This window comes from Arachis ipaensis, chromosome B8 (assembly GCF_059453495.1).
Source record: "Arachis ipaensis isolate K30076 ecotype BB chromosome B8, ASM5945349v1, whole genome shotgun sequence".
NCBI lineage: Eukaryota > Viridiplantae > Streptophyta > Magnoliopsida > Fabales > Fabaceae > Arachis > Arachis ipaensis.
This window is the reverse complement of record NC_142443.1, coordinates 126,529,111-126,544,580: the sequence shown is the minus strand read 5'-3', so window position 1 is coordinate 126,544,580 and position 15,470 is coordinate 126,529,111. Positions and strand designations below refer to the sequence as shown.

General features: G+C 26.8%; 1 protein-coding gene across 1 annotated transcript; it reads left to right on the top strand.

The window, feature by feature from the left end:
* Positions 1-102: 102 nt before the first annotated feature.
* On the top strand, positions 103-12,134 carry LOC110266040 (naringenin 8-dimethylallyltransferase 2, chloroplastic-like). The gene is made up of 13 exons (XM_088496996.1): positions 103-157; positions 2,342-2,389; positions 3,512-3,798; positions 3,880-3,963; positions 4,639-4,713; positions 4,891-4,974; positions 6,438-6,527; positions 7,150-7,251; positions 8,186-8,281; positions 8,397-8,468; positions 8,580-8,675; positions 11,187-11,291; positions 12,093-12,134. Exons 1-13 carry the CDS (start codon positions 103-105, stop codon positions 12,132-12,134), a joined length of 1,236 nt encoding a protein of 411 aa, XP_088353122.1.
* The last annotated feature ends 3,336 nt before the right edge of the window (positions 12,135-15,470 follow it).

Genomic DNA, 15,470 nt, shown 5'->3' with positions numbered 1-15,470 from the left:
TTATTATGCTATAAATAGATAGAGCAATGGGCAATGAAGAACATGTGTCTCAGTCTTAGATTATTGTGCTACTTTCTGAGGATTTTGCTGATTTAGAAATTAATGGCTTTCGGGCTTCTAGGGTCACTTCCTAGTTCTTCTTCAACCACCATCACTGGTATTGTGTGTTTCTTCTTTCTCATTATTGTTGTTTTTTCTTTCTTCTTTTTGTTTTCATTTCCTGAATTGATGTGTTTATTATTTTTCTATTCTCTTTTCGTTTATAACAAGAAAATAGTTGTCGTCTTTTGTATATACAGGTGTATTTTAATATATGTCTATAACGTAGTTATGATAAATATGATATTTCAAAAAATATTATTAAATATAAATAATATTTTTTTATTATTTAACAATATTTTTTTTAAAAATTTGTTAAAAAAATGCTGCCAAAATATTAAAAAAAATTAATTTTGATAATACTTACATAGCTATAGTTGTCGCCATAACCATATAGACAGACTAATATAAAATCTATCTAATATGTACAAAGTATTATTTTTAAAATACCTGAACTTTTTTGTACACGCATAGAAAAAATATTACCATCCTTAATGTATATTTATCCCATCATAATATGGGAAAATTTTCAAATATACGATATACTGATTTAGTAATTTTTAACTGTTAATCTTAATTATATATATCATATATATTTTTTATAATTAAGAATAACGATTAAAAAATATTAAAACACTGCTATACCGGTACACTTAAAAATTTTTTTATAATATATTTGCACTACCACACACTAAGTTACATGGATGATTGCTAAAAAGACAGAAGGTAGCGACGCCTAGCCATAGGCTGTCAGTAAATCACGAAAGCATCGCTAAAATTAAAAATGTTATACTTTTTTGAGATTTTAGACTATTGTCGTCAGTAATCTTTGTCGTTAATAATATACGTTTAATAAAACGCAGTTTTGTTCCGTCCATAAATAAAATTTATTTGTAACTATACTTTTTTTTAATCTATCTCTTCACTCAATTAAATAATTTTTTCAAGTCATAAGAAGTTTTAAATTTAAATAAAAATTTGACTCGAGAAAACTGAATAAAAAATACCTATATTATAAATATAAATAACTCACAATTATCTTATTTAATTTAATATTTTTATATATTTGTAATATTTGTAATTATATACTTATTTTAGTATTATCCAATCATTTCAACGATAATTAAAGAATATAAAATAAAAGAAGAAGTAATTAAAGAATACAAAATAAGGTCATCTTAAATTACTTTATGCTAATTTTTTTTATTATTTTTCAAATATTTTTATAAACTGAAATATTATCAATATCTAAAAGATCAAATTACTCCTTTTATTTTCTTTACTTTTAAGTAATAATATGAAGTAAACGGCTGTTAAAATGGCCAAATTTATTGGGACAGTTTGTTTATCTATTAAAATGAGCATGTCTTTATGTCTTTATTTTTAAAATTAAGTTCGTTTAAATTTCAGATTAAATAGAAAGAGCTCGATTAACTAAAAAAACGACCGATTAAACAACGATCTGTTTAAATTTTTGCATTTTTAAAAAATATAGTATCTTTTGTCAATATTTTTTTAATCTGACTCAAAAACTCGATTCATAAAAAAAATATCTATTTAATATTTTTTATTTAAAAATAATTTTTATTAAAATATTTTTTAAAAAAAATAAAATAAAAGGATAAATGGATAGCCCATTTAATTCATCGAATATGCCATAAATAATTCAACCTAAAAAATTATAACTTGTAAAAAAAATACATTTAAACACAAACTAATTCATTTAACTTGTAAATTTAAATGGATCAGAACTAAACAGACCAAATTAGTCCGTTTCATAATTCTATAAAATATTCACGAAAAAAAAAAGAAAAGAAAATACAACCAACATAAATCTATACATCCGAATCTCTCATCCGACCCATCCATATCACCATAATAGATTTGCAAGAACACTTATAATGTAAAGAAGAATATGCAGCAATCTGTATTGGAATTGAACTCTGTACTGTAAAAGCCTCTCTTATATATCGGTAACAGTGTATCTTAGAGAAGAAAAGAGAGGAAAAAATTGTTAATACTGTAACTACTTCTGCAACGGTTTTAACTGACATGCTCAATTCTGTTTTGTTTGCTCTTCTGCCTAAGTAAAACAATTAACAATAAATACAGAATTAAAATTTATTTTAAATATTGAAGATAAAATTACGTCAAATAAAATATTGAAAAAAATTCTAAAAATATTGAAAAAATAAATGGATACTATAACCATATATTTTTATATAACAAGTGACATTGATAGGTGGGCATTGCTGGAACAATAAAAAGTACGTTGACCATTCCTACGCAAGTAAGTCACATCTCTTATCTCTTATTCTCTCTGTCTCTCTCTCAGCCCTGACATCTTTAATTTCGTGGTCGAATCTCGTAAGCTAAAAAATTTGGATATGAAATTAGGAGAAGTGTTATATCTTAATGTGATAATTTTTGGTGTTTTTTAAAATTATGAAAAGTATACAAATCGGACGCTTCAGATTTGTATTTAAAAATTTTTAAAAATTTGGGGTACACAAATCGAACCCATGATTTGTGTTTAAAAAATTAAAAAAATTTAGAGTATACAAATCAGATGGTCCGAATACAGAAATCGGACGGTCCGATTTTTGTACCTAAAAATCGAACGATCCGATTTCTATATCTTTTAAAAATCGGACGGTCTAATTTGTACTTCATAAATTAATCATCCCACATTTTAAAAAAAATACACAATAGATCACAATTTAAAAAAACACCATTGTTAACCAATATTAAAAATAAAATTGTGCCATCATGGTGCTATATAATCTTAGCAACATTAAAATAATATTATTAAAATTAAAATGATATCTTTTTATATTTTATCAATATTGTATTTTTATTTTTTAAATTAAAAAATTATTATTAAATATAAAAAATATTATTTTAATTTTAGTAATACCTTTCAAATGTTTATCCACTTTAATTATAAGTATTATAGCATAAACTTTTTAATTTTATATAGTCCTAACGACACGTGAGTAACAGTTCACAGTATGTATGTATTATTTTTAATTTTTATTTAATATATATCTATCTACCTTTTTTGTATTTTACAAAAAAAATATTTATTAACTCAATTATATTTTACTTTTTTCTTTCAGACAATTATAAACTTAATTAGTATAATATAACAGTAGCACTCTAATTTAGTTGTAAAATTTTATATTCAATTCTCAATTTTATATTCTTTATTTAATGTATAAAAAATAATAGATATTATTTAAATTTTTTTACCATAATTATAGTTTGATATGAGTTTTTAATGTTTTAATAAATTTTAACGAGGTTTTCTTTAACAAGGTGTGTTGTGCAACACTACATTTCACATACCCGTTTATTGGAGGCTCAATACATAAATAAATAAAATGTTTTAATTATGAATTTGGTTTTTTAGGATATTATGTAACAAGATGTTCATGGAAGAAGAATGGAAAATCATCAATGGAAAATAATATCATCAAGACATCTTTGGAGAACAATTGGACGAACCATTATTACAAAGGCATTGAACCAAAATCTACATTTGATAAATATGAAAAGAGACCCTTAATCAATGCAGTCACTACAGAATCATATGAACCTGAACCACAAGCTTATAATTCAAAAATTATTATTGAATCTATCATACATGGCTTTGATAATTTTCGCAAATTTAGCAGATTTTACGCATTTATGGGCCTTGTAAGTTTCTTTCATTTCTAAATTAAGTCTTGAAAAAGTTCTAGGCATCAATTGCTATTAATCTTTTGAATCATTTGACAGGTGGCAGGCTCATTTTTTTCATCACTCCTTGCCGTGGACAATCTATCACAATTATTTCCAACTTTTTTTAATGGCTATTTACAGGTTGGCGACAATATATATGTCAAGAAACATAGGAAGGAATATTTACCCTATAATGTCTACTTATATCATTTTAAAACAAGAATGATATAAGAACTCATTAAAAAAATAATGAATTTGAACATAGCAGCACATTTCTTGACACTAAAGTTTCATATCACATTAAAAACTTGTTGTTGCCAGTGGTCGCTGAAAACCGCTACGAATTATAATTTCTGCAACTTAAATAATAGTGATTACTTGCTGGTAATATGTTTTGCCAACTCCTAATACAACCGTCTCTAAATCCCATGCAAATTTTAGTAATTATAATAGGGCAATGTTATATAATTATTGAATATTATTATTTTTTATTAGTATTTAGCTATTAATAATTTACACTCATATTTATAAGATTTTGTACAAAAGAAACATATAATTTATACTTATATTTATTAGAGTTTGCATATATAAATCAATATAATTTGTATTTATATTTTTTTAAAGTTTGTACAAAATAGTAAAATTTATTTGTTAAAGACAATTTAGTGTTTATATTAATCAAATAATAATAAAAAATATTAAAAATGATTGATTTCAAGAGTTTCTCATTATTATTATTATTATTATTATTATTATTATTATTATTAGAGAATGTATTACTAATGTTGAGCTTTTTCCCCTGCTATTTCATTTCAGTATATTGTACCACACTTCTTCATGCATCTCTATATTGTTGGATTGAATCAATTAGCTGATCTTGAAATAGACAAGGTATGACGTATTAGTACGTAAGATAGACCGATTAGAAGTTACCCTCATCTAGTGTTTTAGCATTAATTCATTAGAGTTTAGAAAGCAAGCATGGTTATATAGTTATAGCCTCGCCCTTTTACTTGTTTTTTGTCTTATTTTTCTAACCAGTGCTACATTTTTTTTTAATTATTGTAGATTAATAAGCCATATCTTCCTTTAGCATCTGGAGAATTTTCTTTCACAAATGGAATTATAACTGTGGCATCATTTTTATTTCTGGTATGTTATATATAGAAGCATTTATCACCTTTGCCAAGTCGGATGCTTAGAAGTTTATTTTCAATTCTTATTAGGATGCGACTCTCTTTATTCATTTTCGTCTATATTTTTATCAAATTCATAATTAGAAGTAGATTTTTACAAAAATAAAACTATAATTGATGAGTCCGACGATCTATATGCTAATGAAAATAGTTTAATTTGAAGACTAAATTTAATCCTTACAATTGATTAATTTTATATATAATGATTGTTTCCTTTTATTTTTTATTTGAATAAAAAAATAGTATTTAAAAAAAATTGAACAAAAAAGTAAGACCGTCAAAATAAGTAAAATTTATTGAACTAGCTCGTTTATCTGTTTAAATGGATATATTTTTTAATTCCAAAATTAGACTATGTTTAAATTTTGAGTTAAATGGGATGAGTCTTATTAATTCAAAAAAATTAACAAGTTAAATGGATTAGCCTTCAGACTAAAGAGTGACCTGTTTAAATTTTGTTTTTATGTTTTTCAAAGAAAACTAGCACTTTTTATCAATATTTCTTTTGATTTGATGTAAAAATACGACTCATCAATTTAAAAAATATTGTTTATTTAAGATTTTTGACTCAAAAGTAATTTTTTTTATCAAAATATTTTTTAAAAATAAATAAAAAGCAAATGGGTCAATCCATTTAACTACTCGAATTAGTCATAAATGGTCCGATTGAAAAATTATGGCCTGTAAACAAAATATACTTAAATGGGTCAGACTCACTGTTTTACAATCTTGTTAGCAAGTTAGTTTATTTGTTATAGTTAATTACTAATAACTAGCAAAATTTTGAAAAATAATCCGATCACAAATATAATATATTTTTTATAATATACTTTGTAAAAACATTAATTAACTATATATAAAATTAAACCAATTAACTTCAAAAAAAGAATATAGAAACATATAAATGCAAAAGATAAAGCAACTATGCAAGAAACATATAAATACAAACTATTTAGACTAACTCATTACTAACTAACTCTCCCTCAGGACCTTGATTCTATCTCTGTATATATCGGTTTTTAATTATTCACATAGATTAGGAATAAAGTTGCTGGAATATATAAAAGTTAGAATAGTTATAAAATAGTTTGTGAAACTGCACTTTATACTAAAATTTGATAATTGGACACACAAATTTGAGATGTACCTTTCCGCTATAGTGGCCATAATTTCACTTTATTGAGATAGATGTACTTATTAATTTAACAATTAATATATAAGAAATCAGTTACTTCTATATAATATAAAAAAACACATATTAAAAATAAAATATATTTATATATAAATACACAATAATTAATTTAATAATTAATTTTTAGTGTACATACGTAACAATTTTATTAATCGAATAATATTTTGTTAACAGGGTTAGCACATGCATGCTCTTATTATTATTATTATTATTTATTTTTTATACAGAGCTTTGGATCTGCTTGGATGATAGGATCAAAACCATCGCTTTTGTCTCTTCTTGTCACTTTTGTGCTAATGACAGCTTATTCCATTAATGTGAGTTGATTTGAATATCAATTAAGGAATTTTTGTTAATTAATACCCTTAAAACAGTAAGTAACTAAGATAATCACAAATCTCACATCTATAAAATTTTTATTGTGTTTACAAGTCTCAGCCTACTCTTATCTCGATTTATTATTATGCAATATTATTGTGTCACCCACGAATATTCACACTCCATGAGTTAGTCTCGCTTATTTTTTATTATGTGCTTATTGTAATTTGTTGTGAAATACATGCGTAAAATTGTTTATGTAACAAATTTATTAAGATGCAACTTAATGATGAGAATAGATTCTCCATGAAGATGAAGTTAATTTACTTAGACTATTTTTTAATGGAAAAGTTTAGGACCAACAACTTTATTAAATTTTGGTCAGCATGTAACCAATAAAGAAAAGTGAGTCATTGGATGAAATCTCACACCATTAAAACCATCATTAATGGCTATTTGATGGCTACAAATCACAAAAGTTACTGGCCCTAGCATTCCTCTTTTTTAATCATGCTTTTGATTGAAATAAATGGTTGCTAGTTGATATTTAATTTTCTTTCATAACGGTGGCTACTTATTGTTCATAAGATTTATATAACTATTATTTTGAAACCTTTGCAGTTACCTTTCTTAAGATGGAAGAAATCTACAACACTTACCGTAATGGCTCATGCAATTGGGATGACTACATCGTTCAATATTGCAGCTTTTATGCACATGAAGGTATTTGTCCATTCTAAAGATATTATATTATTGTAATAAATATAATTATTAAAATAAAAAATTCGACAAAAAAAAAATCAATAAATTAATAGTCTGACTAGTTTGGACTAAGACCGTTCTTATAATTGAATCGATAAACAATGATCAAATCTATTAAAAATTGGCCGGTTCAATGAAAATGCAAAAGCAAATGATCTGCATGCAAAAACCAAACAATGTGAGACTTTAAAGAATTAATACCAAACAAACCTGAACCTTCAGGTTAATGAGGCTAGGTTTATAACAGCGAGTTAAAATATTTCTTATTATAACAGGTGTTAATTGATATTATATTATATAATATTTTAATTAAATTATTTTATATTTATTAATTTTAATTTTAATTTTATATTCATTTTTTTTCAAATTAACCATTTTTTTATTATGTACAATATAAAATAATAAATGATTAAAATCCCAAAATATTACTTAATGAAATACAAAATAAAATTAAAAAAAAACACACATTATAAAAATGATAGAATGGCTTTATATTTATTCTTTATGGTCCAACAATTTCTATCAATATCAGCTATAATATTTTAGACCAACACCTTATTTACTATCAGAATTTAATATTTAAAATTTAGAATTTTGTTGGTTAAGTGTCGATAAAAAATAATAAATTTATTAGTCACGTGGTATTGCTAAAAAAAAAAGCATAACACAATGGAAAAAACCAGTATCTAAGTATAAGTTAGGTTGGCTAAATCAAATTCTTGATAAAAAAGAATCTTGAACTAGCATATGAAAATATGCAGTAATAAACAATGCTATTGTATTTTAATATACATATATTACGCCGTTGATTGCAATTATAGTTTATATAGCAAGTAAGATTTTAAGGAAGTGTAAATATATTTTTGGATTCTAATTCATTCACAATGATGTCTAGACCTTTGTGCTCAAGAAGGCAACTACGTATCCAAGATCCCTATTTTTGGCTACTGTTGTGATGGCAATATTTTTTGCGGTTGTAGCAATGGCAAAGGTAAAACATTTTGTCTTCGTTCTCAAGATGAATTTTTTTTTTTCCATATATTATTTATTGATTGAATGTATTCGGTTACCCAATACTGTAACATTATTTGGTAAAACAAAAATAGGATTTGCCAGACATTGAAGGAGACAAAGCAGCAGGAATCAAAACTTTAGCAGTACGAGTAGGCCCTAAGCGGGTAATTTTTTTTTTACCTCTCATGCATGAAATATCTTTTAACTTGTTACACTATGATCATATATATTATAACCAATAATGTTCATACTTTACTTTGTTAATACTTTGTTAGGTATTTTGGTTTTGTGTTTCACTTCTTGAAATTGCTTATGGAGCTGCTATTCTAATTGGAGCATCATCTCCTTTTTTATGGAGTAAACTTTTTACGGTAATTTTCTTTTCACTTTAATTTATGGAATATATATGACTATTGGTGATACGCGTTCTTCATTTTTATTACAAAAATCAGTTATACCAAAAGTTTAGATAGTTAGATAATACAGGTACATGAATTATGGCAATGATATCTAATACGTTTTTTCATACAAGATTTTCTTTTATTAGACTTGAAGCGTAAATTTTGTATAGGGATTTTTTTATACTGAAAGTCCTACTAAAAATAAAAACTTTCATTTTTCAAAATCTTTATAATTACTTTAAATCAAATTTAATGTGATGGTCTCTCTTGTTTTCACTAATGTTGTAGATCGTATTTGTTATGAAATTATTGATTCTAAAGATTTTAATTTATATGAGAGGATATATGAATAATTATATATCTTAAATATCTTAGGCAATAGTATATTTTAAATTTGAAGAGTAAATTTAATTATATAATTATTTAATAATAAAAATTAATTAGGATTAACTGAATTTATTTCTAATCTTTACCTACTTGAACTTTTGCCTAAGTTATAAAATAGTTAATAGTGAAATTCATTTTTAAAAGATAACGTATTTTTTGTTTTCGTCTTTAAATAATTTTTTAATCAAATTAGTCCATTAACGATTTTATTTAAGATAAAGTATTTTTTTTGTTTCTGAAGTTTGACAAAAATTAAAAAAAATATTCTTAAATTTTATTTTATTTCAATTTGTTACCAAAAGTTTTCGATTTGCATCAAATATACCCCTGACGACTAATTTTTCAAAAAATTTAAGACCAACTCAACAACAATTTTATAAGAACAACCCTCAATACAAGCAAATCAAGCATAATTTTCATGCATTATTATTAGATTGATCTTAAATTTTTTAAAAATTTAGCCGTCAAATGTATATTTGATACAAATCGAAAACTTTTGGGACAAAATTAAAACAAAATAAAACTTAGGGATATTTTTAAAATTTTTGCCAAAAACTTTAAGGACAAAAATTATACTTTACCCTTTTATTTAAATCGTTCCTCTCTCTTTTAGTTTCTTGCCATTGTCGTTAATGAAAGGAGTGCGTGGGTTCTAAATGTTGTGGTTTTGAAAGAAAGGAAGAAGAGAGATTAACTCTTCATCTCTTGAACAAGAGTCCTTATTTATTCTTCATTCTCATTGTCTGTTTCTTTAACCCATGACGGCATGACCACCACTAGAGTAGTGCGTCCTTTTTGAAGTTTGGTGAGAATCTTGTTGACAACGACACAAATCCCAGTTTTGCTGGTAACCGCACCACTCCTGAATGATTTTAATTAATGGAAGGATGAATATGATTTAATTAAAATTATTTAGGGACTAATTTAATTAAAGAAATTTTTTAGAAATAAAAATTAAAAACACATTTTTTAAATACGAATTTGACTATTAACCCTTATAAAAATATGCAAATCAACCGTTTAAACCTTTTCTAAGTGTACGGTAGGAGTGTTCATGGTTCAGTCCGACTCGAAGATTCAGCCCGGTCTCGAACTTTTTAAGGGCTAATTTGGTGTGATTTCACCGGGTTTAAGGTCGGGTAAGGGTCTCAAAAATGGAACCGGTCATTATTTCAGATCGGGTCCGAGTTATAACTCGGGTCACCCGAACTCGGTCCAGTGGCCTGGTCATCATACACAATTAATATTTTGTGTTATTAGTGATGGATGATGGCTATTCTTACATGGAATTTAAGTATTGTAAATCTTAATATTTTGTGTTATTATTCATTATAAGACTATAAGTTAATGTTTTATGTTTAAAATGCATAAGAATTTAGACTAATGCATAATATTGTGTTATTTGTATTGATTTAAATATTTGGTGTTATTAGACAATATTAGTATTGATTATGGTTATGCTTTAATTTTAGGAAATGATTGGTTCTTATTATATTTTTCTAAGTGAATTTTACGATGTCAAATAATGGTTGGAGTCTTGGAAATTTGAATATTTTCACATGTTAGCTTATAAGAAGGTAATGGTAACGGCTCGATTTTCACCTGGTTTTTACCCGATATAATCGTGGCCTGAAAGTGTGTAGGTTTCATCAAGTCTAACAAATAGACCCAGTATATATTTTGGATCGGATCTGAGTCGCATCAAATCCAGTTTCACCCGACCCATAAATACCCTAGTGTGCATATATACGTCACGTAGTTATATACGTTAAGTGAAAGTGTAGTTAAATCCGCAATAAACGTATATAGTTAAATTCTCAAATTTTATTGTTGCAAATTTAATTGCGAATATGACATAATCCAAATATACTGTCAAATTATGTATAGATTTTGTTGTAAGTAATATTTCTCACTTTATAGTGTAAAATTTATTTGCGAAATTTGTTGCAAATTTCAAAATTTTCATGAATCATAAATTCATAGCAAAGTCTTGAAAAAAGAATTCAAGATAAAATTCGCAACTATGCTATTTTTTAGTAGTGTATGTTGATTATTTTATCAAGTATGTTAATTTTGTATAATTCAATTTGGTAGGTTTCCGCACATGCTATCTTGGCTTTGATTCTTTGGGTTCGTGCTAACTCTACAGATCTATCAAGCAACATTTCATTGCAATCCTTTTACATGTTTATATTTAAGGTAAATATAGCATTATGAAAATAAAATGATAGATGCATTATTTTTCTTGATCATATATTTTACTTCATAGCGTACTTCATATAATAAGTTGATGTGTATCATGTTATATGTAGAGAAAAAAAAAAAAAGGAGCAAAACAACTCGCATAAGAATCCATATTCAAATAGAAAAATATCATATATTTATAATCAAACTTTACAAATAATATAATAAAAAATAATACAATCAAACTTCATAAATAATATAATTAAAATAAATTTATACTTATAATCAAAATATGAATAAAATTTATAAAAAAAAATATAGTGGTCTTGTTTGTGTATTTGTGAAAAAGTTTAATTATATTATTATAAAAAATTTGAATATTTTGATAGTTAATCATTTTATTTAAAAGAAGTGAAGTAACACATAAAAATATACACAAATTTAATATGCTGACTCATTTTCTATGTTTACCAGGATTTTTGAAATGCAATAGCTCTTGTCTTTAAGTGTTTTGAGGAATAAAAAAAATAATTTGTGTTTATTTATTTGAAAGTAGTGAACTCTAAATCCAAGTGGAAAAATACATTACTACAAAGAAATAGATCAAACTACTATACGTTATTATTTATAGCTGTCTGGTTGGTTGAAATTTAATGTTAGTATATCTATCGTAGTAGTAGAAAAAAAAAAAACACAGAAGTAGTGTTAGCTACCTTGTATGAGTACTCAATAAATTCAGTTTCACTTACAATACATAGACACCCAAGTTGTTATGCTTGTAAAATAATTACAATTCTGGGTTTTTTTTTTCTGCAGCTCATTTATGTGGAAAACATCGTTACACTTCTCGTTAGATGAAAATGAAAATGAAACAGAAATGTTGTTTAAGAGATGATGCCAAGGCACATGTCCTATGAAACTGCTCTTCTGAAGAAGGCTGATTTTTATATTATTTGTATTTTAATATGTTATTTGTCTCATTTTATTTATGTTGATGCTTGCCATCTATCATGTTTGTATTGTATTTTTTTTATATCCTTATAGTTTTGGATGTATGTTGTCCTGTGTGTTTTGTGGTTTTGTAATATTGTATTTGAATATCCTCAATTCCTATTTGGAACCTTGTGAGAATTTGAACTATCAGAGGAAAAAATAAATAAATAAATAAAGACATGATAACCGTGCTTGTCATTGCCAGCATATATGGTGTACACCAATAGTAGTTTCAACTGAATGCATATATGTACCAGATGATTATATATAATATATCAATAACATTTATGATTTAAATTTTGCTCTACAACTACCGTTCCTTCCTTCTTTGGCTAACATGGATTTTGCTTAAAGGAGAGATATTTTTTTCTTGAAAAAGTATATAGGTAAACAATTTTTAATTAATCAACTTTAAATAACTGTAATTAATAATTATTAATTTTAACTTATATTTAAAAAAATAAAATTTAAATAATCATTAAGTAATGACAACTAATTAATATAGAGTATAATTTAAAAATATTTGTTGGTTTGTTATTGGTTAAACTTTTGTTAGTTACCTAACGAAATTATTTTTTCTTTCGTGGTGAGCGAACATCATATTTTACAATTAATTACAAATTTAATATCCAAAATCATTGTTATTGCTTCCAAAAATCTTTCCAAAATAAATTGAATGGAAGCATAATTTGACTTTCTCATATACTTTCCTTTGTAGACGTAATTGCACTGGCCCATCATTTTGTTTATACCTATTAAAATGAGAGTTAAAATATTTATAGAGTTTGTAGATAAAATTTACTCAATTCATAAGAATGACTTTAGATATTAATAAATGGTTAGTCTCTTACAAAGTAAAAAGTTATTCCTATATTTAAGTTGACTATCAGTTTAGTGGTGATAACTGAAGTAGTGAGGAGAATTTTTGGCTTGTTCTCTAATGTAGGTCAAATACAGATTTTAAAGACCTGTATCTTAGTCGGTTCGACCTGTGTGAACGAGGTCACACGCGTATTGAGTTAACACTGTTGGGGTCAAGTTGTAGGGAGCGTCCTAACTTTAGAACTAATAAGGATAACACTCAATTAGTTAGTTCAGACAGTTAGTTAGTTAGTAGTCTATCTAGGCAGTTATTTGGTGTTTAGTTCAAGATTTGTTAGTTAGTGTAGATTTGTTAGTTAGTTAGCTATATATATTGAATACAGGAGAATATAGCAGAGTATATGATGGTTTGTTTCAGTAATAGAAAGTTACCTCTTTTTTCTCTGTTGTGATATTGTTACCTAGTGAGATCAGATTTCAATAATCTCTATATGGTATCAAGAGCCTCATTCTTGTACATGATTCATGGCTACTAGTGCTGCTAATTCAGATTCTTCAGTCATCTCTTCCTTTTCTAATTCGTCATTCACTCCACGATCCTTTGATTATCTCATAGGTGACAAGCTCAATGAAAATAATCATAAGACTTGGCAACAACAGGCTTTGGCTGTAATTTTTGGGCAATCCCTTGAAGATCATCTACACTCTGATAGAATACCCTCACAGTATGCGTCCGATGCTGATCGAGCTACTAGTATTCTATCAACCGATTACAAACGATGGAGGCAAGAAGATTACAATATTATTTATTTGCTTCATGCTTCCATGGATGAATCCTTTAAAAACAAAATGAGAGGTTGTATTTCTGCTTCTGATATCTAGAATAGAATTGAGGATTATTTCTCAAAATCGATTCGATATAGGATCAAGCAGCTGAAAACTCAGCTGAAGCTTACAAAGAAACAAGGTCTTCCTACTGCTGACTATGTCTCAAGAATCATGAGAATTGTTGATTCTTTAGCGTCTTTGAATTTTTCCTTAACTACTGATGAACATATTGATGCCCTTTTGGAAGGACTCAATGAAGATTACCAAAACCTAATTACTACCGTTTCTACTAAACCTGAGCTGTATTCTCTTCAAAAGGTTGAGATGTCCATTCTATCTCATGATGATATGCTTGAGAAATTTTGCAAATCTGAGCTGTTTCTTGCTCAAGCACATCTCACTCAGTCTGCAATCCCTTCTTCATCCTCTGCTGATAGAAGTGTTAGGGATAGAAGGGGGCATGGTGGAAGATTCTTCAGAGGTGGTCGTGCCTTCTTTGCTAACAATAATCGCCCTCAATGTCAAGTATGTAGCCGATTTGGTCATATTAAGTGGTATTGCTTCCAACGATTCAATCAAGAACACCCTCTCCCTTCTCAGATCTCATGATTTTCACAGCTCAATGCCTCCTCCTCTTCTGCTTCTTCTTTGCATTTAGCAACTCCACCCCCACCATCATCATCTTTCCATAATCCCTCTGCCTATATCCAGTTCCTTCATCTGTTTCTAATCCAGCGTAGTTTCTTGATACTGGGGCCTCTCATCACATTACTCCTCATTAGTCAAATCTGCTCTCGTGTTCTGAATATTCGGGTCCTAAACATATTCATATAGGTAATAGAGCAGGTATGCATATTAAACACATTGGGGATTCTTATCTGCATGTCCTTGATTTTGAAAGATTTTTCAAATTGTAATCTTTAATTCATGCACCTGATGTTACTAAGAATCTTGTGAGTATCTCTAAATTTGCAAAAGATAATGCATTATTTTTTAAGTTTCATGATGAATTTTGTTTTGTAAAGTGCAAGCACACCAAGAAGATTCTTCTTCAAGGTTTTAATACTGGAGGACTCTATCAATTTCACAACGTTGTAGTTTTAAGACGCACTACACACTACCCACCTGCTCTATTTTCTGTTTCCTCTTTCAATTTTCAGCTGTGGCATAAGAGACTTGGACATGCCACTACTAATAACACTGTTAAAAATGTTCTTCAATTGTGTAACTCTATACAATTTTCTAATAATGATGATTCTATACCTGTGTTGTGTAATGACTGTGCCTATGCCAAAATGCACAAATTACCTTTTCCTGATTCACTGACTTCTTATACTTCTCTTTTACAGCTCATTTATTCTGATGTTTGAGGCCTAGCCCCATGATTTCTCATTTAGGATATCGTTATTATATAATTTTTATTGATGTATTCTCTCGATATACATGTCTTTATCTATTAGTGAATAAATCTCAAGTTTTTTATGCTTTTTTGCAATATAAGGCTTACATTGAAAAATTGACTGGTCACCTTATTAAGTGTTTACAATCTGA